Source organism: Phodopus roborovskii, unplaced genomic scaffold (assembly GCF_943737965.1).
Source record: "Phodopus roborovskii unplaced genomic scaffold, PHOROB, whole genome shotgun sequence".
NCBI classification, from domain to species: Eukaryota; Metazoa; Chordata; class Mammalia; order Rodentia; family Cricetidae; genus Phodopus; species Phodopus roborovskii.
The window spans coordinates 40799519-40824421 of NW_026126480.1; the positions used below are offsets into that span (position 1 = coordinate 40799519).

General features: G+C 49.7%; 1 protein-coding gene across 2 annotated transcripts in view; it reads left to right on the forward strand.

Annotated features, from left to right (window-relative positions):
* The window catches only part of Lhpp (phospholysine phosphohistidine inorganic pyrophosphate phosphatase), an 87872-nt gene that overhangs the window by 31007 nt on the left and 31962 nt on the right, over positions 1-24903 (forward strand). Inside the window, exons 5-6 of one of the 2 annotated variants that reach the window (XM_051193188.1) lie at positions 1182-1274; positions 6666-6757. In XM_051193188.1, coding sequence (XP_051049145.1) covers positions 1182-1274; positions 6666-6757 — 185 coding nt within the window. The remainder of the gene's footprint in view (positions 1-1181; positions 1275-6665; positions 6758-24903) is intronic. The other variant, XM_051193189.1, reaches the window with a different exon arrangement.

Here is a 24903-nt window from a genome sequence, read left to right on the forward strand (position 1 = left end):
CCTCCTGGTGCTCTCTCCCAGCATGCTCTTTGCCACTCTCTTCTAACTCATGGCTGCCTCCTTCCTGGCCCAGTAACACCTCAGGCTTGATGTGTCCTCCCTGCCTTGTTCCTGAGATGACCCTCCAGGTTACAGAACCATCTGTGGCCAGATCTCTGGAGTCTACTGTGACTGGCCAATCACTTACCCTGCCTACACTCCTACTGTACCACATCCCATACTCACAGTGGTAGCATCCCCTGCCCCCTGTGCCCAGGTGGGAAGGGTGGGCAGGTGTATAGTTGGAGGTTTTTTTTTAACTCTTAGGGGGCCCACCACCAAGCTCCCATATAAATAAATACATAGAGACTTATTCTTACTTATAAATGCCAGGCCTTAGCTTGGCTTGTTTCTAGCCAGCTTTCTCAACTTAAATTATCCCATCTACCTTTTGCCTCTGGGCTTTTAACTTTCTCTATTCCATAAACTTTTCTTTACTTCTTACTCCATGGCTGACTGGGTGGCTGGCTGGGTGGCTGGCCTCCTCCTCTCCTCCTTTTCTTGCTCCTTCTTCCTCTCTCCCTCCCTAGATTTCTCTCCTATTTATTCTCTCTGCCTGGCAGCCCTGCCTAGTTCTCTCCTTCCTAGCTATTTGCCATTCAGTTCTTTAGTTGGCCAATCAGGTGTTTTAGACAGGCAAAGTAACACAGCTTTGCAGAGCTACACAAGTGTAACATAAAAGAATGCAACACATCTTTGAGTCATTAAAACAAATGTTCCACAACAGTACAAACAAATGCAACACATCTTAAACCAATACTCCACAACACAGGTGGGTGGATTGAATCCTGGACCACTCAGTGGGGCCTATGATCTTCCTGGAGGTGGGCAGCAGGGAGGGCTAAGAGAATGGAATTTTAGTCCTGGTCTCCTATCCCTTGGGATGCTTGTGGCTTTGCTAGGTATGGTATGCCACTTTGCTATGGGCAGCCTTGGAATGGGTGGCAGAGCTGGAGGTAGGTGTTGTAAGCATTCTGGGCAGCAACCTATTGTGAGTTGTGACATTGTTGTCTGTGAGATATTTTTGAGGCCCTTAGCATCCTGCTTTGTGAAGGGCCTTAACCGTCATGAGACAGTCTTTCCATGTTTGGTCACATTCCTGATCCTGATCTCAGACCCATGCTATGTCTTTTCTTTGCCAGTATGCCTGTGGTATTGAGGCTGAAGTGGTGGGGAAACCTTCCCCTGAGTTCTTCAAGTCTGCACTACAGGCCATAGGGGTGGAGGCTCACCAGGTAGGACTGGCAGAATCTTCTTTCTTCTTTACATTTTTAAAAATGACATTTACTTATTTCTTTTGGGCTGTGTGAGTTCATTCTCTCCCTCTACCATGTGGGTTCCAGGAATCAGACTCAGATCGTCAGGGTCAGCAGCAAGTGCCATTACCCACTAGCCATCTTTCTGGCCCAGAACTCTTCTCCCTGAGCAATGAGATAGTTACTTGCCATGTGTCCCAACAAGCAGATCACACATAGTCCCCTCTTGCAGTACTTTTCCCCCCTCTTAAAAAATGTTTTCCTTTCTTGTTTTCTGTGTGTATGTATAGTACACACATGAACATGTATGTAAGTCGCAGGTACACATTGCCACAGTGTACATGTGGAGGGCAGAGGACCACCTTGGGTGTTAGTCCTTGCCTTGTCCTCTGTTTGAGACAGGATCTCTCTTACCTGCCACTGCACATGCCTGGCTGGCTAACCAGTGAGTTTCCAGGGATTCTCCTGTCTCTGTCTCCCATCTCAGTGTAGGAACTCTGGGATTACCGATGTGTGCTGCTATGCCCACAATCTCATGAGTTCTGCGAATCAGAACTTGGAGCCTTATGTTTGCACATGTTAGAACATTCCTTATAAAATGGAGCATTTTAGCAAAACCACGAAGCAGTAGCACCCCAGGCAATGGCCAAAGAGCACACAGAAAGATGGATGAGTCTCTTGGCTCCTTAGGAGCGAGGTCAAACCCCATCATCTAATTTGGCCACTGAAAGACAGAAGTAGCAGGAACTTGCAAGCGTTGATAGTGGAGAAACTGGAGTCCAGCTGGTCGGACTATGACTAAGTGCCAGTGCTGCCAAACTTGTAGGGTATGAGGGCAACTCAGTGGTTGAGCTCTTGCCTAACAAGAATGAAGCCCCAGTTTTAAGTCCCAGCATCACAGAACCAAACAGTCCCCTAAACCATTTACTGATGTTCCCAGCAGCTGTACTTACAGTACCTGTGAGGTTGAGCAGAGCTCAGATGTCTGCCTATCCCCTGGGAATGGGTCAGCAACATGTGTCCCTCTCATAGTGAAACACCATTGAGTCCGAAAGAGGAGGGATGAGCCATGAACACGGCCCACCAAGGACAGGAAACTAGGTACAAAAGCATGAACGGAATCCATTTAGTGGGCTTGTCTAGGACAGGCAAGCCCACAGAGGCAGAGTGGACTGGTGGTCACCAGAGGTTGAAGTGTGGGCACAGCAGGAATATCAGTCCATGAGTGCCTGGTCTCCTGTGGGTGGTAAGTAAAAATGCTCTAGATAGAGCTCAGGCTGGCTTGATGGCTTAGTGGGTAAGATCACCTACAGCCAAACCTGGTGACCCGGCCTCACAGGGTGGGGCGAAAACTGACCCCTGGAACCTGTCTTCTGACCTCCCTATATGTGCTGTGGTACACATCTGTGTTTTGTGCCTGTCACGTGGTACCTGTACGTCTTCCCCATTGTCGTTCTCTCCTGGCTCTAGCCTGCCATTTTGCTGAAAGTCTTGCTAGTGTTATTTCAACCTCAGGATGTGTGGACACAGAGTTTTACATAACTGTCTGCACACACAAGTAGTAATAGCTGGCTCTGTGTGTGTGTGTGTGTGTGTGTGTGTGTGTGTGTGTGTGTGTGTGTGTGTGCGCGCGCAGGCTGCTCAGGTACCAGCCCATGGCATACCTTGACTGTTTTGAGCTGCCCTGATCAATAAAGCCATCACTGCCATTCCCCTGGTGATGGCTCTGGCTCTGCAGAGGTGTTTTGAGCCTGAGCACCAGTGGCAGCAGCTCCCAATTCAATTTCCACCAGTCCTTTCCCAAACAGCGTAGAGATAGCAGAGGGTTAGCCTTACTCTAAATGATTGGTAATCCAACCCCCTGAGGTTAGAGGTAGTCAGGCCCTTTCTAAGGTCCAGAACTCAGGACAACAGCATACCTCAAATACACATTAAAAAAAAATCAGCGATCCTTGGCTTTTGCCATATTATTATTATTATTTGTCCTTATAAATATACCAAGCCATGGCACCTCTGAGTTTCTGAGATGACTGGAAACTGAAGGTGTAAATATCCCTTGAGGACTCTCCATGTGGGTATGTGCCCTGCCTGCCCCACTGTGTCCTCCCCTGTGATGGGGACATACTCTGTCCAGCAGAGTCCAGGGAGAGCTGACAGCTCACGAAACACAGACTTTCCTGGGAAGCCCTTGGGCCCTAGAAGCCTGTCCTCCAAAGCAAGTCACCAGTTAGGCTCCATGGTTCTGAGCACCCAGGGTGGTGAGGAGAGGCCTGGAGGCAGACTACTGGAGAAGTACAGGATCTCCTCTTATAGCCCAGACTGGCTTCTACCTAACACACTATGTAGCCAGTGATGACTTTTAACTACTGATACCCCTGCTCTGTCTCCCATCCACGATCTCAGGCATTCACTCCACCCTTTCTGTGTGCTGTCACCGGGAGAATCGGAATGTTCTGCCGACTGCCCCACACGCTCAGCTCCAGTCTGCTTTACAGATCCAAACCACCAAAGCTGCCTTGGAGACTGACAGCCCCCTGCAGCTCTCTGCGTTTCTGGGTTCTCTTGGAGTACAGTCATTCAGTTTTGAAGGCCTGTCTCCCCTGTATCACATCACAGTCAGGAAAGAGTAAAAGCCAGGCCTGACAGGTAGAGGTTTTTATTTCCCCCGACGGCGCACCTCTTGACCTCCATCTTCTTGCCAATGATTTTTTAAATCCTAAATGATTTGGCAATAATTGCTCCTCTCGGTGCGATTATTGCCCTTCACTGATGGTAAATCTGGACATTCCCCAGGGATCTGAGAGCATTTTGGTATGCGGAGCCTACAAGCTGGCCCAGACAGGCTTCACTGCACATTCCACTGGCTGCCCGTGTCTAGCCCCAGCTCCCTGCTACCCACATCTCTGTTTCCTGGGGATCCTGTCACCATCCCAAGCATCCACCCCACAAATGCTCTTCCATGGATAATAGAGTGCTCAGAGGGATTAGCTTTTCTCAGAAACCATCTCCATAGACCACATCAACAATGTCCAGCCCAAGAGGGTCCCGAGAAGGCAATTCCCACCATCTAGTTGTATGTGTACACACGTACATAAGGGTTTGTTTTGAGACAGTATTTCATGTATCCAGGCTGGCCTTGAACTCTCTGTGTAGCTGAGGATGACTTTGAACTTCTGATCTTTCTGCTTCTATCTCCTAAATCCTGGGATTACGAGCACACGCCACCCCACTTAGTGCTGTGGTTCAAACACATAGCTTTGTGTATACTATTTAAGAACTCTGCTGATGGAGCTATAGCCCTAGCCCACGAGTACACCACTTTACTGTTCCCAGAGGCATGGAAGGTGCCAGGCATGACATGCAGTAGTTGGGACTTGGGTTCCATTTCTAGGAAGCTCAGTCACACAAAGGTCCCAATGCCTTTGGCAGCAGTTGATGCCTGATTTGGAACCCTTGAGTGTTCAAAAGTTGAATCCACAGTTTTAGGATGGCTCATTGGAAGGGAACTAGAAAGCCTAATGTGAGGTATCTGTCCATCTGTATCTAAGGCCACTTTGTTCTAGTTGTTAGGTGGTCCTGAAGCTTTGGAATCTAGGGTTCATGTGTCACTGTACCCCATGCTATCCCACCACAATGAATAGATGCCACTGGCTGACTCTTCCCAGGTGACTGGATGATTCTACACCGATATATGAAAGCAGTGCCCCCCCCCAATACTATTTCCTAGGAAAAGGTTCCAAGCTAGGCTCTTGCCACTGGCACTATTATTTGCTCAGGATTTCTTTAAACTGACTTTTTAAAAATTAAGTGAGTTTTAAAAGGAAGTTTGGTGCATTACTACATGTGGAAGACCAGAATGTCTTGACTTTCGATAATATTCTAAGAGTAAGCACCATACGATTATCTGTGGACAATGACAGAAATCAGTTTGTCACAGTATTTGTAACATATCTGAAACACAGGAAGGAGGTAGAAGAGAGATCAGAGAAATCCAGGGAGGATTTCCAAGTGTGCCTTGGTCTGGTCCCGGACACCCGTGTGCCCCCAGCTGGCTTCCTGTCTTTACCAGGCAGACTTGTTCTGCTTCCTTTTCTGAGTGTTCCTTTTCTAGTTCTACTTCCCATCACACTGTGATCTGTTCCTGTCTTCACATGGTCACCTTTCTAGTTTCAGGACCTATAATGTATGTGCATGCACACACACACACACACACACACACAATTTCAACTTCAGCTTCTGCTTATGAGAGGAAACATGCTGTTTGCCTTTTTAAGTCTGGCTTGTTTTGCTTAATGTAATGACTTCCAGTTGAATCTATTATGGGTGCCTCCGTTAGTACCATCACACTGGAGACCAAACCACCAGCACACAAGCCTTTGGAGGACACCCTCAAACCATATCCAGACCACAGTGGCTACCTTTTTGCTATGTCCTCATGTGGCCTTTGCTGTGCTTGTATGGAGACAGCTTTGGGGTCTGTTCCTCCTCCAAAAAGGACCCCAGTCACACTGGGTCAGGACTCCACCCTTGATCTCATGGACTGTCTCTAAATTACTCCTGTAGATGCCGTCTCTAAGTACTCACACTGAAGTTAGCCTTGCTGACTTCGGAGGGTACAACTCAGCCGATGATATCCTTCCTCTCCACACATAACTGTGAGAACACTGAAGGCAGGAGATGGGGCTAGTCACAGAGCCACCACACCTGCTTTTTGTGCCTTGAAAGACACACTCCAGTCTTGTTTGATGCCCAGTGCCTGTTGATGTCCAGAACTGTTGGTTCTGAGAGCTTGCCTGTGTGGAGGGTTGTTTCAGGTGGGAGGGATCTATCCCACAGATTGCTTCTGATACCCTATCCAGTAGGCAAATATTTTGTGTGTGTGTGTGTGTGTGTGTGTGTGTGTGTGTGGGTGGTTAGATTTGGGTTTTTACATGTAGCCACTTGACAGTTGACAGTAAAACCTTTTGAAGTGGGAACTACAAAGACTTGCCAGACATTGGTGTAGTTTTCCCAGTACAGTCACCTGTACTATTCACAGAAGAGTATTTAGCATCAGGTAAGATGCAGTCTGCTCTCTGTGGAGGCGGGTGCCCCTCGAGGCACCAGATCACTTTGACGGCTGCTGATTGATTTCACATTGAATAAATAAACTGGTCATGGCCCAGGGGGGCAGTGGGAGATATATTCAAGGTGGCTTGACTTTAAATCAATACAATGACAATATTATCTTGTTTAATTTGGATGACGGTGGCTTTAAACATCAAATCAAGCAGTTTATTATGTCAAGATAAGAAGAAAGAAGAAAGATATGAGGAACCCAGGAATAAAACTCTCTTGACATAACTTCTGAGCATATTTCACTACTGACAGGCCATCATGATCGGCGACGACATCGTGGGTGACGTTGGCGGTGCCCAGCAGTGTGGAATAAGAGCACTGCAGGTGCGGACTGGAAAGTTCAGGTCAGTGCCCACAGCTGCTTCGTTTCCCTGCTTTTCTCTGGACCTCCCCAGGAGGACAGACACCCTCTTGTCTTGGGGCTTTTCTTACAAACAAGCAAACAGTATGTGGACCTTCATGGCTTTGTCTATAGCTGGCCTCTAAGGACCCATGTAGCTGACCTTCCTAGGAGAATCAGTGTCCTTCATTGGGTTGACGCAGAGCCTGGACTTGGAAGCAGATGTGAACCTGCGTGCAGTGAGGATAAAGATGAAAGGCTTTGCTGTCTTGGTGTTGCGGCCAGGGAAGTGGTTGGTGTCGTCTGTGCTCCTTTGGGTAGTGTGTTCAGAACCTTTGAAGTCCTTGAGGTTACAACTGCCCTCAGGCTGTCTGGCTGCTTTCCTTTTCCTTTTCTTCTACTTTCCCCAACCTATGAGAGGCACAAAACCTAGAGACCACAGACAGCTGTTCATGAACAGTTGGTAGGAATTGAGCAGTTGGATCTGCCCTGTGGTGACAGGGCTGTGTGTGTGTGTGTGTGTGTATGTGTGTGTGTGTGTGTGGCTTGCTCAGCCATTGAGAGTGTCTTATGCATCAGTCGTGTCTTGCTTATTTATTGCTTAGTAATTTTTTATTATAATTAAAATATAATTATATATATATTTTTTCTTTCCTCTCTCCAACCCCTATTTTATATTTTGAAACAGGCTTGCATACAGCCCAGGCTGTCTCAAACTTGCTATAGGGTCAAAATTGATCGGGAACTTCTGAGTCCCCCCTCCCCCAGGTGTCGGGATCATAGGAGTGTCACCATTTCTAATTTATGTTGTGCTGGGGATTGAACCCAGGGCTCTGTGTATTCTACCAACCAAGCCACATCACCAGCCCTGCCTTGCTTGTTTTCAGTGCAGTCGATTGTGGCCAGGCCATTCAAACAAAGCCCTGTTTAGTCGGGGTTAGAGACTTGGTGAAAACGTGCTTATCTGGATTTGAAGGATGGCAGACCAGTCACACGCACCTGAAAGAGTGATTGTCTTAGGCAGGGCTAGAATCCATCCATGGCCTGACCTTCACTCTGAGATCCATCTTGAGTGAGCAGAGGCCATCTGTGAGCAGAGTGGCTCCAGGCTCAGGGAGCCACTTCCAGACTCTCCCAGGGCAGAAATGCCTGTAAAGCCCCAGCATACCTGAAATACAGACTTTCTTTCCTCCCTAGCCTCTCTGAGGAGGGTCTCATGACTCCATTGGTTATGTCTGGTCTTAGGAAGCCCTGCGCAGAAAATAGAAAAGCATTCTTCCCGAGTGACCAGCCTGCCATTCAAACTACCACAGTGGCCTACTAAGAAATGTTGTTGGTTACTCTTTACTCTTTGGCTCTTTGACTCTTAGGGGGACCCACCACCCAGCTCCCAAATAAATCTACATGGAAATATTACTTGTAAATGCCTGGCCTTAGCTTGGCTTGTTTCTTGCCAGCTTTTCTTAACTTTGATTATCCCATTTACTTTTTTGCCTCTGGGCTCTTACCTTTTTATATTTCTGTGTATCTTTTCATTCCTTTTTATTCCATGCCTTCCAGTGTGGCTCAGTGGCTGGCCCCTTTTCTCACTCCTTGATCTTCTCTTCCCAGATTTCTCCTCTTATTAATTCTCTCTGCCTGCCAGCCCCACCTGTCCTTTCTCCTGCCTTGCTATTGGCCATTCAGCTCTTTATTAGACCAAGCAGGTGTTTTAGACAGGCAAAGTTGCACAGCTTCATAGCGTTAAACAAATGCAGCACAAAAGAATGCAACACATCTTTGCATCATTAAACTGTTCCACAGCATAAAAAAAAAAATGCAACACATCTTTAACTAGTATTCTACAACAAGGAAATCTAACTTTAAACCTAACTCTGACTGCTAATCCTATCTCTAACCCTAATGTTTGTATGTTGCACTTACCGTCAGGGACTACTAGCAAATCTTAGTCTAATGCTAACCCTAAGCTTTTGTGACTGGGAGGTGTGTGTTTGTTCCTGCACTGCGCCCTTCTCACTGCAGATAACACTTAATTCACAGGTGCACCCTCAGGTGACCTGGGGGCCAAAGGGGTCCTGTGTTCCTTATCCCTAAGGAAGAGTGGTGGCTGCTGTGACTCTAACAGCATCTCTGGCATCCTGCACACTGGCTCCTGCAATGTGTACTCTCAGTGTGTGCCAATGGGCAGCCTCTGAATTCAGACAGGCTCAGGTGTCTTTCTCTTCCTTCCTTTTTCCCTCCATACATATCAGGTCCTAAGACCAGCTCCATCAATGAGCTAGGTTTACAGAAAGGCCTGGCTTTGGAAGCTTCTGACCCAGAGCAGGTCCTGAAGTAGGTCATTGGACCTCATTCCCACACCAGGGAAGTGTCATCATCGTTGTGCCTGTGGATGGTGCATACTGGGTCTGGTTTCCAGCCTGTGCTTTTCCAAGAGGCAAGCAGGAACTCTGTGTAGCTATAGGGTGCTGACAGGGCCCTCACAGAATCCTTGAGGAAACTGCACCCAGGAAGATGTATCAGAGCCATCTCAGAATAGACCCAGCTGCCGGAAGTGGGGTGAGGTCCTGTACCTAGGATCCACCCCAGAGGCTGGTGCTGGTCTCAGCAGGAAGGCCAGAGGACTGAGTGCCAGAAGCCTGAGCAGAAGGCCCAAGGCATCCACATTAGGCTGACACTGGCCTAGCCTCTGTATCAGACCTGTTCTCTGTGCTCTCGTTCCTAGGACAGTGCTGGAAGCTGGACCTATTACCTGCAGAGTCTCAGAGGCATCACAGAGCCCCCCATGTCATTGTGCCACCCCCCATTTGCACATGCAGAAACTGAGGCCCACATAGAGCAAGGACATTGGTGCTGGGCTGTCATGCCACCCACTCCACCTGCTCTGTGACCATCCATTGCCTTTAGATTGTCATTGCTAAAGCAGTGGCTGGTGGTCAGGGACACAGAGTACAGGTGGTGACCATACTGAGTAGAAAGGGGAAGGGCTAAGTGTCATAAGTGACTTTGAATGTGCCCTTAGGGGTTTCCTGGGCCACGACACTGTTGTGAGAATAAATGTGCACTCAACTTGTCCAAGGTTTGTGAATTTGGGGCTTCTCAAAAAAGAAAGCCATCCCACCAGAGCTAACACCTGCTGCCCCGTGCCCAACCAGGGCAGCCCTTGCCTAAGTGGAAATCACTGGAAATGGGACTCTGCCTGCCCCAACCTAGGCTGGCTGGCCCAGTAAGTGGGCACAGTGGTATCCAGTCTATCCCCACAGTTTAATTTGTCCTGAGTCCCCCTCTTCACCAAGCAAACACAATCCAAACTCTTCATACCTCAGACTGAGTTACTCCAGAAGGCATGGAGTGGTGGCTATGAAATCTAACCCTGGCCTGTGACAGGGAAGAATGAGGGTTTGTCACAAAACTGTCCTCTGTCAGGTGCAGGGTGGAGAGGTGACCTCATTTTATCCCATACTAGATCCAGGTTCTGCATGCCAACCGAAAGGCCCAAGCTTCCTACTATATCCATGCAGCTAGTTGGTGCCCACCTGCCTTGCCTTTGTCTGACAGGGCACCTCAGGTATTGGGGAGTGTGAAGCTCAGGGAAGACATCATGGCACCGGGTGGGGGTGGTCAGCATCCCAGATGCATTGGCCTTCTCTAAATTCCACCTCCCACCCTGCCCCTAATTGTCCTTGTCTTCCCATCAGTCTTCTCTAGGGTCTTTCTTGCACTGCCTCTTGCTCTGGCCACAAGAGGGCGCTTTGCCACCAGGTTCTGGAAGAGTCAGCCCTTCCTTAGTTCAGGACATGAACACAGACAGACCACAGGCCCCAGTGCACACTCACAGGCTCACTTATTCACATCGTGCTCTGTTCTCCCGGCTCACTCCCATGCATGCTCGCCCACACTTGCTCCCTGCTGCTGTGGGTCTTTGTCATATTTGGGGTCAGGCTAGCTTGCTAGACTCAAGGCAGGCTGGGCTCTCAAGAACCAAAGCAGGTTCTGTGATCCATGGAGGCTTCCTTTTTGTTCTTCTCCAGCTGGCATCGTCACAGGAGGAAAATCCTTAGAATGGTGCTCCGGGCCTGGGGGGTCCCTGCCATTCTCAGAGAGGGGAGAAGCCGGGTCCCTGTGTCTAGAGAGTCCTTGCCTACCAAGTCCCCTATTGTCCCCTTTCATTTGTTCCTTAAGCCCTTTGTCCATGCTGTTCCCACGTGTCCCCACCTACCTCCTAAGCTTGCCTGGCTTCCTTATGATGGACTCTCAGCGTCCTTCAACCAGCAGGCTCTGAGTGGGGACTAGAAGGGTAAGGTGACTTTGAACACCATGGGGTAACAGTAGCTTCTTTCTGTCTATACCCCAAAACGTGCTCTGCTCCAGGAGCTGGGGGGATAGATGGCTCAGTGAGTAAATCATTTGCCTTACAACATGAGGACCTGAGTTCAGATCCTCAGAACCTACGCAAGACCAGACGTGTCAGTGAGAATCAGTAATCCCAGTGAGATAGGCAGACACAGGAGAGTCATGGGAAGTTCATGGGGCAGGAGGTAGCCTGGTGTCTACAGCAGCAAATAACCAGAGACCTTGTCTTAATCCCTGAGATTGTCCTCTGACCACCACACAGTGACAGCTGCACCCGCTCACAGATGAATATGCACACACACACACACACACACACACACACACATAAAAATAACAAAGAGTTTCCCCAAACCCCAACCTTATTTCCACACCATTGTGGAATTTTCCAAGTAGACATCTTTATATTCTGTTTCACACAGATCTGGTTCAGGTCTCTTTAGTGACTCCTAGAACTCTGGAGGGAACTGTGAAGTCCCGTCCTCCGGCTCCTTCATCCCGTGTTTCACCCTGGCCCAGCTCCCAGCTCTGTCAGGAGCAGTTTCGTGTGCTTTTTCCCATGACCACACCTAGTTCACACTGTGGGGCCAGCAGATGAATCGGGCCATCCTTCCAGGTGGCCAGTGATGCCTGTTTCTGATGAGGTTAGCATTGGTTCCTATGTGATCTATCAGGTTATCACTTTACTGCCCAGATGGTCCTCATTGTATCCCCTTGAAGCCCCTGCAGCTGGCCCCTCATCCTTCTGATATCTCCACACCATTCTCTGTGCCCTTCCTGGACGTCTGGTGCAGAAAGTCCTTTCAGGTTCATCACCTTTCTTCGCCACAACCCTGGAACCAACCATTCATTTCTCCAGGAAGTGCTGGTTCTTTCCATGCAGAGTGCCCTGTAGACCCCAACCCTATGATGAGGAGCGCCTCTGGGTGTCGCTGTTCAAGGCCCTCAAGTTACCAGAAGAGAAGGATGTACATACATGTCCCAGCGCTTACTGTGTACTTACCCTGGCAAGCTTATTCCTGTGACCACGTGCACTTGTGGAAACTGTGAGGTACTTACCAGTGGTACCTGGCTGCAGTCTTCTTTTGTACTTTCGCCTTCCTCCTCCAACAGAGAGAACTTGAACCCCGCTCTCTCCCCACCCGCTTACTTGCTCACTCTCCATTTGCTTTCTTTGGCCTTGCCTGGGGAGCATGAGCTATGGTCTCCAGTTTGAGCAACAGAGTCCGCCCCATTCATGCTTTTCACTGAGCCTCAGGGCGGCAGAAGTCTGCTTTCCTAGGAGGGAGCTGACTGGCCTGGGGTTGTCCTGCTGGGAAAAGTTTAGCAAGGCTGTGTCGGCACAGTGTGTCCTGTGTCTCCAGTGAAGGCTTAGCCATGGGGATTCAGTGTCTGGGAGAAGGGGCATTTGTGGCTGGTGACTGTGTGCTACTGTGGCAGGGTATGAGCCCCGAAGATGAGAACCTGGGGTTCACTGGACACTAGTGATGAAGAAGAAGGCTCCAGTGATAGGGTTCGAAGGAGAGGAGGCACCTGGGAACTTGGAGCCCTCTGCTACAGAGGAAACTCCTGGACACGGTCCAAGCCTGAGGAGGGGTGGGTGGGTAGGGGAGTCCATGGCCAGGGGTTTCCAGTTTTAGAAGTGATGTGTTGATTTCCTTCAACTCTTCACATGGCTGCAGCAGAATGCTGGCTTCTCATTTAATTTTGTGTGGAAGTTTTGTTTGTTCGTTTATGTCTTGTATCTAAATTATACAGATGGCTGTAGCTGGAAGGGGCAGCGCTTATTCGTCAGAAGTATCAGGTAGAAGGCTGGGAGGCTGCAGGGTGCTGTGGGGCTCCCGCAGATCCTCACCCTCATGGTGTCTGACATTTCTGAAGAGAAGGTACTTGCTGTTGGTAATGGGACTTAGACTCCGTGTCCCACTGCACTGTGGCCCAAAGTGTCCACATTGCAGAACCAAGAGGGGCTGCTTCAGGGTTTCCCAGGCTGTGGATGCCCAGCTCCAGTTCTGTCCTGATCTCTCAGAACTTGGGTACCATGGTGACACTTAGAAGTCTCTCCCCATAGTGTACTGTAAACAGCTCTGTTCATTCTTCCTTACTCCTTCACTTTTCTAGACCAGGGAAGGTGGTTATCCTGCCTTAAAAACAGAGCGAGGTTGGGGACCTCTGACCTGACCTGTTAAAGAGGGTGTCTGTGGCTAGCAGGCTGCTCTGGCCCTGGTCTTCTTAAACCTCTCTGTCAGCCTCTCCACCTCAATCTGGAGTGCGCCACCAAGAGTCCCAGATCCCATGGATACAGATGCTCATGGGCAGTAGGATCCCCAGCAGTGTGTGTGAGATAGTCCGTGGTTGTTCTCTCTTTCTCATATGTGGAGGGGGGTGGTGTTCTGGCAGGCACTAGCCCAGGGAGGAAGGGGTTAACCTTCTTGGACCCCACCAGCAAAGAGGAAGCTTAGTGTTTCCACGTGAAATAGTTTAAAATAAACTTCGAGGCCAACTCAGACAGGGCTGCTGCAGCCAGATGGAAGGAAGAACACTGAAATGCAGGGGTGGGTGAGTGTCCCAGCTGGTGTGCCGTGTCTGCCTGAGGAACACACACACACACACACACACACACACACACATAGTGGGCTGTGTGGGCAGGAGGTGGGCAAGCCAAGGCTTTAGTCTGGCCCCTGGAATGTAGTCCTGCCTCTGCTGGAGGCCGCCAGGTGGCTCAGACTCCCTGGCTTCCTAATAAAAACAATAGCCATCTCTTTAAAAGAATGTGAGGCGCACAGGATGCCAGGAGACACTGTGCTGCTTCTTGGAACAACCCTAGAAAGTAAATATAGTAAATTATTTAAACTCAGTTGCCTCTGGGTTTAAATAATTCAAATTCAGGAACACTTCAACCTGGTAGACCCCAGAGTTCAAGTGGCTGGAAAGTTCCCCCCCCCCCCCCCCCCCCCCCGTCTTCCCACCGCTTTCTGGATGCTGAGAATAGTCTCAGGCGCATGTCCTATGAGGTACTCCAGGAGATGGGGGACATCACATCACTGCCCACATGACCAGAAGCAACCGCTGAGATGGAGGTTCCGGGAGTGTCATGAATCAAGGCCCAGAGAGTGGATGGCAGGTATGTCCAGCCTGAAGCAAGCTGTGCAGTTGGGATGTAATAGATAGCTGGTACAAGGCTGGAGGCGCCATTGGTACCTTCTCTACCTTGATGCACAGCTCCCCAGTGCCTGGCCATAGCGCTGGCAAGATTCCATCTGACCCCGGCCCTCCAGTTCGGGTATCAGTAAGTCTTACCAGCTAGGAGAATGCTGTGCCATGGCAGCCAGGGATGCTCACTGCGGTTGAGCCTCTCATTTCTGCCCCATCCTCAGGTTGCTCCCCCTGTGTTCCGGGGGCAGTCGCTGTGGTGGGTGGCTCTGGAGCAGCTCTTTCCCAGGCACTGTGCACCCTGCCAGTATGCTCAGCCTGGCACTCCAGCCCAGGGCAGCCATGCTTTTCCTTTGCCTTGGTGATTCCTGTGGATTCTTCTGCTGATGCCTGGGGCTGTATGGGCTGGCTTGCCATGGTTTAGGAGCTCATGAAGAGGTTTTCATTTCTTTTGAAACCAGAAGCAAAAAGTATGTGAAGTTATTGCAGCTCAAGAAAATGCCTGGGCACAAGTCTGGGGCTCGCACTGCCCAGCTGCTCCCGCCCAAGTCTCTCAATTGCACATTTTCCCGGCTGATCTCCTCTCCTTCCCTGGGGGTTTTGGAGGGCATACCTGCCTGGCCTCACAATTGCTGTCCACTTGTGTCCTGCACATCTGGACCCCAGCACACTGATCCTTCTGGTCCTCCTACCCTGTAGTTCTTACTGCAGCTATGATGTAGCTACTCTGTGACCAGTGTAGTGTTGCATGTATCATAGGAACATGGTCCACCGCTGCTACCCAGTACCCATCTCAGGGTATAGTGCACACCAGTCCTCTGTCAAGGCCTGTTGGAGGCATAGGTACCCAAACATAAGTCCTTGTCTGAGAGCCGAAAAGGAGGGATAATTTCCCCCATTTCAGCCAGTATCCTGCAACCCTGGGGTCGAAGCCCTATGTAGGATAGACAGGAATCCTGGGGTAGGGGATACTGTCCTCCTCCAGGCTATATGCTTCTGGCTGGCCTAGGGGATCCCAGACCCCATCATCTTCCCCTCAGGTTTATTCCCTTCTGGGGTTGACATTCCTTTGGGCAGATAACAGGTGCCTGTGGCTACGGCTGCCGTGAGCCTCCAAGAAGGAGGAGACCTGAAGGCCTCCCAAGGTTGAGACTGGGTGAGCCTGGGAGCAGGAAGCCTTTTCTGGGTTCAGTAATGGAGAAGGGAGGTCTGAGCAGCTAAGGCCTCTGCCACGATGATGCCAGGCCCTGCTCAGTCCTCCATGTCTTGTCAGGTGGAGAGTTCTGTGGGGCCTGCCCGGGCCCAAGTCAGCAATCTAGAAAAGCCATTTCCTGCCCTCGAAATTCCATTGCTCCTTCCTGCCCTTACATGTTTAATAGAGTCTGAAATTTTCTTTTCTTTTTAAAATTAAAGTGACTTTTCTATCTCTGTAAGAAACCCCTGCCCTGTGGAAAACACTGAAAAACACAGAGGCAATAACTCAGGCTCCCATCTCTCTGAGGGAATCTCAGTTAGCATTTTGCTCTGTTTCTTTAAGAAGCAGCAAATAACAAAAAGTCATGAAATGGAATTAGCTATAAAATGCAGTTTTGATTTAAAATCATACGAAGAGTATTTGAGCCCCACTATCTTTCTGTCCTAGGGCATGAGTATGTCCTGGTAGGTGACTTAACTGTGGAGGGGTGTCTTGGTGCTGCCCGGGGCTGTGTGTTGCCCAGAAAGTTGACAGCTAGCAGAGTGAAGGGGGCGTCGGGTACTTTGGTCCGGCCTGAGAGCAGGGAAAGCCACAGCTGAGTGCATGCCTCTCCCAGGCTTGTATGCCAGGGGAGGCCTCCCACCCCCATACAGTGCAAATCCAGATCTCCCCATCTGTGGTTTCTGGGATGGAGTAGAAACCCTTCACTTCTTGGAAGTCAGGGGAGGAGACTTGGCTTTCCCTCGTCAGCCTTCATCTGAGGACAGCTCTGTGCACATTTGTCATATGGCAGCCCTGATTGGAGACACAGCCAGCCCTAGAGTTAACCCTCCTTGTGATGTGGCCTGTGTCTAGCAGCCCTCAGGGCCCAACACCAGAGGTGGCAGCTGCCCCTCAGTGACAGTGTTGGTCAGTTTGATAGGAGGAAGTACTCCCAGCATATATCCAGCTGTTGGTGGCCCCTAGGCTGGGGGTTTAGGACAGAAGACATGCATCAGAAACACCCTGTTTGCTATGGTCAGGGCTCTTTTCCTATTAAAAATAAAACATTATTAGTGCATAACATGTAGCAAAAGTACCCAGACCCTACATACACGCAGCTCTGTAGGGTAATGAATGTACTAGCCCTTTCAGCATCTTCTGCCCTCCAACCCTCAGTTGCAGCCTCCTGATAGCTAATAGCAGGGACAGTTTTGCCTGTCCTGGGACTTGCTATAAATGGAAACAAACCATGTGTGCTGTTCTTTCTTATGGTCACACTTTTAAATGGGCTTCTGTTGGGCTGGCAGTCAGGCTGTGTGATACCACCCTGCTATCTGTGCAGTGGGGAAGCCCCCCCCCCAACCAGGAAAGAGTCACAGGACATACCTCCTGCCAGCATGGCCTATCTCTGAAGGGTAAAGAGGAGTACCTCAGTGGAGAATCAAGAGAAAGTTCTTTTGCTGCAAACGGCACAGGAAGCCTGTATGCCAGGGCAGGGGCCAGAGCGGTACCCGTTACCTATCCCACCCCTCAGGGGAAGGCATTCGTTGGTACTACAAGTTCTGCTCCTGGGTAAGCCAGAGAGACAGTGACACGTGCTGATTCTGGTGACTCCAGGAAGCAACTATTACTTCATGCCACCCCCATCTTCTTCCCAGGGACAGAGCTGTATTTTTTTTTTTTTTTTTTTTTACAGGGCTTTAAGGAGGGAGATAGCCATGTGGGATGCGACAGGGGACCAGATGCTGGGGCCCGTCTATGACTTGGCCAGGCCTGCCTCTCCAAGGGTCTTAAGCCCTTTTCCCAGAAGAGGCAAAGTGAGTTGACAGGGCTCTGGCGTCTGCTGTCTCTGGTCACCTCCCCAACCAAGGGTCCAGTATCTTAGGGAACACTTGAAATATCAGGTAGTTTCCCAGCTCAGGGCTTGGTGCCTTCCTACAGCAGCTCTGGAGGAGCAGGACTGAGGGCAGAGCTGGTGGTATGGCTAGTTTGGGCTGTGGCTGGGCTTCGGGACTCTGCAGAAATGGGTACAGTATAGAGCACCGTGCACAAGACAGCTCCCAGTGACTGGTGTCGAGTTCTCTATGGACCTGGAGCAGAGGGACCCTGGATGGATCCTGAGTGAGGCAGAGGCCAGGAAACAGCCACACAGTGCCACTAAGTCGACCCCAGTTCAGAATGCAGAACTTGTGAATTCTGTCTCTGTGCAAGCGCAGAGCCCTCCCGACCCACCTGTCTTGGCCCATCTGTGCTTCTGTAACAGAGCCAGAGATGGTAATCAGCATGGAGCGGAAGCTTGTCCAAGGCTTTTCACTGGTGAGGACTTTTCATGCTCTGTCCTCACAAGGTGAGGGATCAGAGCAGCAACCAAAAGAGAGAATCGGTGTCCCTTGAAGCCCCTTTATAAGTAACTCAATGTCATTCACCATTGGGGAGTCCTCGGGGCTTTGTTGCCTCCTAAAGGCCCCAGCTCTCAAAACCAGCACGTGGCCGTGCTTAGGAAGGAACACACTGAAACCTTCAGAGCCCACCTCCTCTGAGGGGTCATTAGGATTGACAACTTCCGGCTTGTCTGGGCTGCTGAAGCTCAGAGTATTCATGTCATGACCCACACCCCTCCCTGTAGGGGCCTGGCAGCTGTTTATAGCTCCCTGCCATGTGATCTGGTACAGTTAAGCCAAGGATGAGTGTAGCACCCCGTGCAGCATCTTGCTGTGCTGGTGGAGTGGCTTGTTCCTCAGTGTCTCACTTCATAGGACATGCCAGGGTTAAATCCTACAGCAGGCGTTATGAATGGGTACCCGGCAGGCCTGTGGTTAGGCTGTAGCTGTTCTTCTTGGAACATCATGGAAGGCAATCTCAGTGGCATATACTGATCCATGTGGGTGTGACTCATGTGAGCCACATTGTGGCTCAGCCCTGGGGGGACCCTTGGGACAGAGAGCTACAGCCTCAGCTCCTGCTGCTCTCAGTGAGGAAGGTACCCGAGCCAGGTTGGGTGCTGGGGTCTTAGCTTAGTCCTACCCCTCTTGAAGCATCCTTCTCTCCTGTGATAGACAGGATGTTTGACTGTGCCAGCCTCTGGGAGCATTACAAACCAAATAGGAACACCCCTATAACCTGGCTAGAGTTGCCCCAGGTACATGGCTGAGGGTCCACAGTGATGATAACAGTGCACAAGTAGATAGATGTAGTCAGTCACCTATAGGCATGCCCTTCAAGAGTGTACATCTAAGCTGTTTGTTTTGGTGGGATGGTAGAGGACTTTTCATTAAAAAGAAACAAGATACACTTTCTTATGCCATGTTTTAATACTGTTCCTAATTGTTTACTTAAATGTTTAGACTCACTAATCATTCCATTAATTCTGTTGATGGATGTCTATGGATGAAAGACACATTCTAGAAAAATCCACAGTTTATCCTGCCCAATGTCCACAGGTAGAGTTTGAACAGGCTGAAAGAGTGAGCCTCTGCCTCCCTCTGAAGGGCTGTTACCATTCTTGGTAGCCTTTGGCCGGGCCACTTGGCCAACCAGCTTGGCTTCTGAGTAGAATTTGGACTATGTAGGGAATGTTGGGCTTGACTGAGGAATGACTGGAGAGGTCCAGGTGGCAGGAGCTGGCAAGGAAGGCTGCACTTGGAGGGTTGAGCTAGCTATGACTTCATGGCCCTTCCCAGTGGGGACAGCCTAAGGGCCCATCTCTCAAGATAGAAACACACCATTAATTCACAGCCCACCAGTCAAAGACAGCTTTCTCTCCTGATTTGGGGTATGTGTGATTAGCATTAACCTGCTTTCAAGTGGAGTGTTAGGGAGGACAGCAAGGTAGGGCACCCTGAGCACCAGGCCCTCTGTTCACTGTGCCCCTGCTCTGATAGATGGGGATAGAAAGGCAATGAATAGGGCCAAACCAGCCAGCCCCACAGTGCAGGCGAGGACTGGACTGCCTGAGACAGGCAGAACGGGCTGTGCGGTAGCCTCTGGGAGTCCAGGGCTACATTAACAGTCTGTTAACAGTCTGGCATGTATAAGACACAGGGCCTTTGGACATATTGACTGTATCTTAGTGGCTAGGCCAGGTGAGAAGGGACTGCATGACGTTGGAAACCCAAGTCAGCTGGTCACCCCCTAAACCCTGGACTCCTACCTCTGACCCCAGAAGCTAAGGTAGAGAGGGTCTAACAATGTACTTTTCTCTGACTTTTCTTCCCTGGAGACTAGCCCAGCTCATGGGGACACAGAGGCCATGGCACTTCAACCCAGTCTGTTAAAGACATCTCTCTCTGTTCCAGAGTGTGCCTTATCCTAACTTGCTCTCATACATCCTCTATTATGTCCCATCGCTTAAGTTCCTATGCATCCCACCAGCCTCAGCTCCCAGTGACCCTGTAGAGAGAAGGACAGGCAGGAGGGGGTTGCATGCAGCATGAGAGGACAGTCCACAGGAGCCTGGAGGGAGGGTGCCAGAACTGAGTGGGAGAGAGGCTGGACTGGAGAGACTGGGATATGGGTACTGCAGTATGACTGCCAATGGGTGGCAAAAGGGCTCATTGGCAGCCTGGGAGATGGCTCAGTTAGTAAAAAGTTTGCCATACAAGCAAAAGGATCTGAACTCAGTCCCCAGAAATTGCATTAATAAAACTGGGTATGGTGTTGTATTCTTGTAATCCCAGCAATGAAGAAGCAGAGACGGGTGGATCCTGTGGTTTCACTGGACTGCCAGCCTAGCCATTGGGGAGTTAGGGGCCCAGTGAGAGACCTCTTAAACCAGGGTGGAAGAACACTGAGGGTAATACCTGATGCTGTTTTGTGTACTTACATATGGCTTGTGCCTGGGGGGCATGTACACATACACACACACACACACACACACACACACACACACACACACACACACACAGGGTTTCCTGTGGAAAGGTAAGAATCCAGGGCTCATGGTGACCTGCTGGCTTGGGCTTCCAGAGACATGTGGCCTGTTCTTCCTCCTTCCTCCCTTCCAACTTCAAAGCCCCTTCGCCTGTATAGCAGGGAGCAGCCTTTAGAATAAACCCCAAAGAGCCAGCATTTCAGTAGTGTGACCCTGAGGAATCAGAATGGACCCTTGGCTAATTTATATGCTATACATTTGGGGTTTAAGTGCAGCATAATTGTAATCCATATGTCTGTTAAGGTAATTACACTTATAAACCTAATATAATCCATAGATCAATGGGTTTGGAGCTAATTAAGGCAACCGTAATTAACATTTACAAAACCCTTGCAATTACTGGATATCCTCTAAGCTGGCCTTCCAAGCTGATAATGAGACCACTCAGCATTCTTTATTCTGCACATTGGGGCCTTCTGGGTCCCCCTGTGGGGAGGGGTCAGCACCTGCTGTTACCACCCCCAGGGCTCTGAAGCAGGTCCCCAGCAGGGTAGTGGGAACTGTGGGAGGCAGGATCCTGTGCCTTATTTTCTGGCCAGTTGGATTCCCCTAACAAAGGGCTTTTGGAGAAAAAACAAATGTGCTAGGCCCTCAACCCAAAGCAGTTCTCATCTGGAGAATGGAGCTTCCCCAGGCTCAGGGGATAGCCTGTGCCCTCCCCTCACTGCCCCTGCACCTGCCCATGGCACATGGCTTCTGCCCTGAGTGGAAGCAGGTAAGAAAGCCAGGCAGCTCAACAGTAGGGCAAAGTACCGCCACACCCAAGAGCAGTGCAGATGTCTGCTGTCAGCCCCCACCCCATCCGGGAGAGCAGAAAAGCCCACCAATCCAGGCCCCTGCCTTGAAAGGATCACAGCAGCTGCCCTGTTTAGGGTCCAACTTTTCCCTGATTGGGGAGGAGTGAGAATCCCTTCTGTCCTGGAAACACTCCTCTGGGCCCAAGGTACTCTCCTGGCAGCATCCTGTGGCCCCTGTGTGAACAATTCTGGTGCAAAAGGGAGGGCACCTCAGGCCTGTGTGCAGAAGGGTTTGGGGAGGGGATATTGGCTTGGGCCATGTGGGTGCTGGAGGTTTTGTGACCTCTTTAGACTCTGTACTTAATGTAGATATGAAGATAAACAAACAAAAAGCAGTAGACACTGGTCTAGCTGAGGGACCCCTGGCAGTAGGACCAAAATACAAACCTGGTACATGAGCTAGCTTGTTGGAGCTCATTCCCTATGGTGGGATGCCATGCTCAGTCTTAATGCATGGGAGAGCGGCCTGACCCTGCCCCAACCTGTTGTGGCAGACTATGTTGACTCCTCATGAGAGCCCTTACCTGTGAGGAGGAATAGACTGGGGGGTGGGCTAGTGGGGAGGTAAAGGGGATGGGAGGGGGTCAAAGAAGGTGAGAGGAGGGGTGGGAGGGAGAACTGTGGTTGGGATGTAAAATGAAATAAAAAGATGAAAAAAAAAAAAAAAAAAACCCAAACCAAAAACCAGTGGGCATAAAGTGCTTAGTGTAGAGCAATATGCACCCAAGTATCGCACCTGCTACTCTTGCCATCTACATTGACCAGGAGGGCAGGACCTGGGGCCAGTGTCCCTGTCTTGTTAGTGTCTCCTTGTCTGGAGACTTGGTGGGCCCTCTCCTCTCATCATTTCTACACTTTTAAATTTCTAGGCAACAGAGTATTTTCAGAACTTTGCAGCTCTGCTAGAAATTGCCAGCTAGAATCGGGCTTCTGTGATGGAGGGAATAGGATGGGAGGCATGGGGGAGCATGCGTGTGTGTGAAGGACACACTTACATCAAAGAAAATGGCCAACCTTCATGATGGCTATGCATGACAGTGCATGACAGATACCAAGCACTGATGTCTGACAGCAGCCAGGAGAAAACAAGCCCAGAAGTGGAGTGATTATTCTGAGTTTGTTCAGAAATTGTGCCTGGGCCAGGATTTAAACCCACGTTTTCTTGCCTCACTATAACCCCTGCCTCTCTGGGGAGCCCCACCCTATTCTCCTTCTAACTGAGCCATTTAAAGCTGAGTGAGTGTGGGGGTGGTAGGAGAGGCAGGGCAAGGCTGCAGGGCCCAGACAAGGCAGAGGAGATGACTAGCTGAGGGGGTGGAGGTGGGGGGAGGACCTCAGTCTGGAAGCCCTGCCCTGGAACCCTGTGGTGGTCTGTGGGCCTGCCCAGCACAGCTGTTCCACGGAGGAGCTGCCAAGGAAGGGAGGCACTACAGAGAAGCCTCCTCACCAAGCCCTGCTGTGCTTCCTGCCCAGAACCCTGCTGAGTTCTGTGTATCTGTAAATTTCAGCTGCTCCATCTGTAAATTTCAGCTGTCTCCATCCGATCACCCTTGTCTGCCACCTGGGAATGCCGGGATTCCCAACAGAGGGAGGCCTGGCAGGGGCTCCCTTTCCCTGGACAGGGATGCTAAAGGGCTCATTGGGTTCCTGCACTTCCTGGTGTCCAGGACCCAAATATCATCCATGGACATATTTGTTCCCCTTTTCTGTCACGACTAGCGGCCTCCTTATTTAAAAAAAAACAAAAAACAAAAACTAAAAATTAGCAGTTTTTCTTTCACTTAAAGATTTCTAAAATGTATCCATACATGTGAATTTACCATGTGCCCATCACGGGGATAAGGTAACAGCAACTGGAGGATGAACTCTACAGAAGTACTCAAATCTCAGAATTCTGCAATTTCCTGTGTAAGAATTTATCCTAAAGCAGAAATTACAAGTGTATGCAAAGCCACGTGAGCAAGAATGCCCATGGTGTCAGGCTCGGTGGCTCATGCCCATCATCTCAGTGCCTACAGAGGCTAGAGTAGGATGTCAGAGACCCTGACACTCGACTTAAAGACCATTGTGAGGCCTTCTGTGAGGACTGAGAACTGAACTTGAGTCCTGTGGAAAAGCAATAAAGGTGTTCCTACCACCCCAATCTGTAGCTTTTCTTACGGGTAATAAAGCTGCCAACACTGTTCTGGTCCAAGCATTGCCCTGAGCTATTTCCATGTCCAGGTTCTTTGGATCCATACACTAAGTCCTGGGTGTGGGTACATCACTTATCCTGTTTAGGGATGAGTAAAACCCTTGACTATTTGTACCCCCATGACACATTGGAGCCAGGCTAAACAATGGCTAGTTTGCCCCCTGTACCCAACATCTGTTGACTGCCTATAGGCAGTAACTCATTCTGTCCCTGCAGTCACCCAGAGGCCACTGCTCTGAGGTAGAAAAAGGGCAGTATTTTATTTTTTTCTTTTGTGGAAAGAGTTTTATTCATTGGCTTGATTAAAGGCAGGTGTGGTGGCACATTCTTTTAATACCAGCCCAGAGGCAGGTGGAACTCTCTTGAGTTCTGAGTGAGTCTGCCGTGGTAAGTTCTAGGCCAGCCAGGGCCATACAGTGAGACCCCCCCCATCTCAAAAAACACAAACAAACAATGAACAGCAATGAAGTGGTAGCACACACCTTAAGCCCCAATACTCAGGCAGAGGCAGTCAGATCTCTGTAAACTCTTGCTACAGAGCAAGCTCCAGAGCTACACAGAGAAAAACTGTTCAAGCTATAAGTATAGTTATACAGATAAATGAATGAATGTAGCGGTAAGAAATTTAGGAATAGATAAAACTTTCATCTATATTAAACATATGAGTCATGGTTATATTATATACTTACTTACATTTAAAGCATTTTGTTTTATTTCTAAGATCCTGGGGGGCTTTCTGTGAAGTAAGACCAGATGATAAAAGGATTCTGGAATTTTACAGCAAGTTAGGCTGTTTTGAAATTGCAAAGATGGAAGGATTTCCAAAGGATGTGGTTATACTTGGTCGGAGCCTGTGACATTGGTTGTGTCCAGAGTCTCTTAACCCCACCTTGTGGTTGGTGGTTGGGGTCTCCACACAGTTCGGTCTCTGGAGCGGCAACAGATTGGCCAGTTGAATTGGAAACAAAGACGACTGTACAACTCACCATCCATGTTCATACTCACTGGTTGGAAGATAGTACTGCTGCGTATCCTGTGGGAAACATGGTGTAAGGGCAGTATTTTAAATTCAGGCAATCTGGCTCCCAAGTCTGTACTTGTATTTGCTGTTGAGAATTTAGGAAAACTCAAAGAATAAGGTATCCACCAGCCCACCAGCTTATGAGGTTTCTGATAGCATCTGCTGTCCACCCCAAACCTGCATGCCTGCTGGGGCACATGGCAAGCTCTGTGCTCTGTTTGAAAAGGAGGTGAGAACACATGCTCTTTGGAAACTCTTTCCAATAATGGATGAAGGACAGCCCCCTACACCATTGAGTTTGTCACCATGGTACCTTCTCCTGCATGGCCACATTAGTGGCTACCTCCAACTCCTTTGTGCCTTGTAGGATTACTGTTGGATGATACAGTTGTTCGTGACTCTTCTGTTTGCTTATTTGGTCTCATTCTGTAGCTCAGGCTGCCCTGGAACCCATTCTGTAGTCCAGATTGATCTTGAACTCCTGTCAGTTCTTCTGCCTCAGCCTCCTAAGCACTGAGATGATGGGCA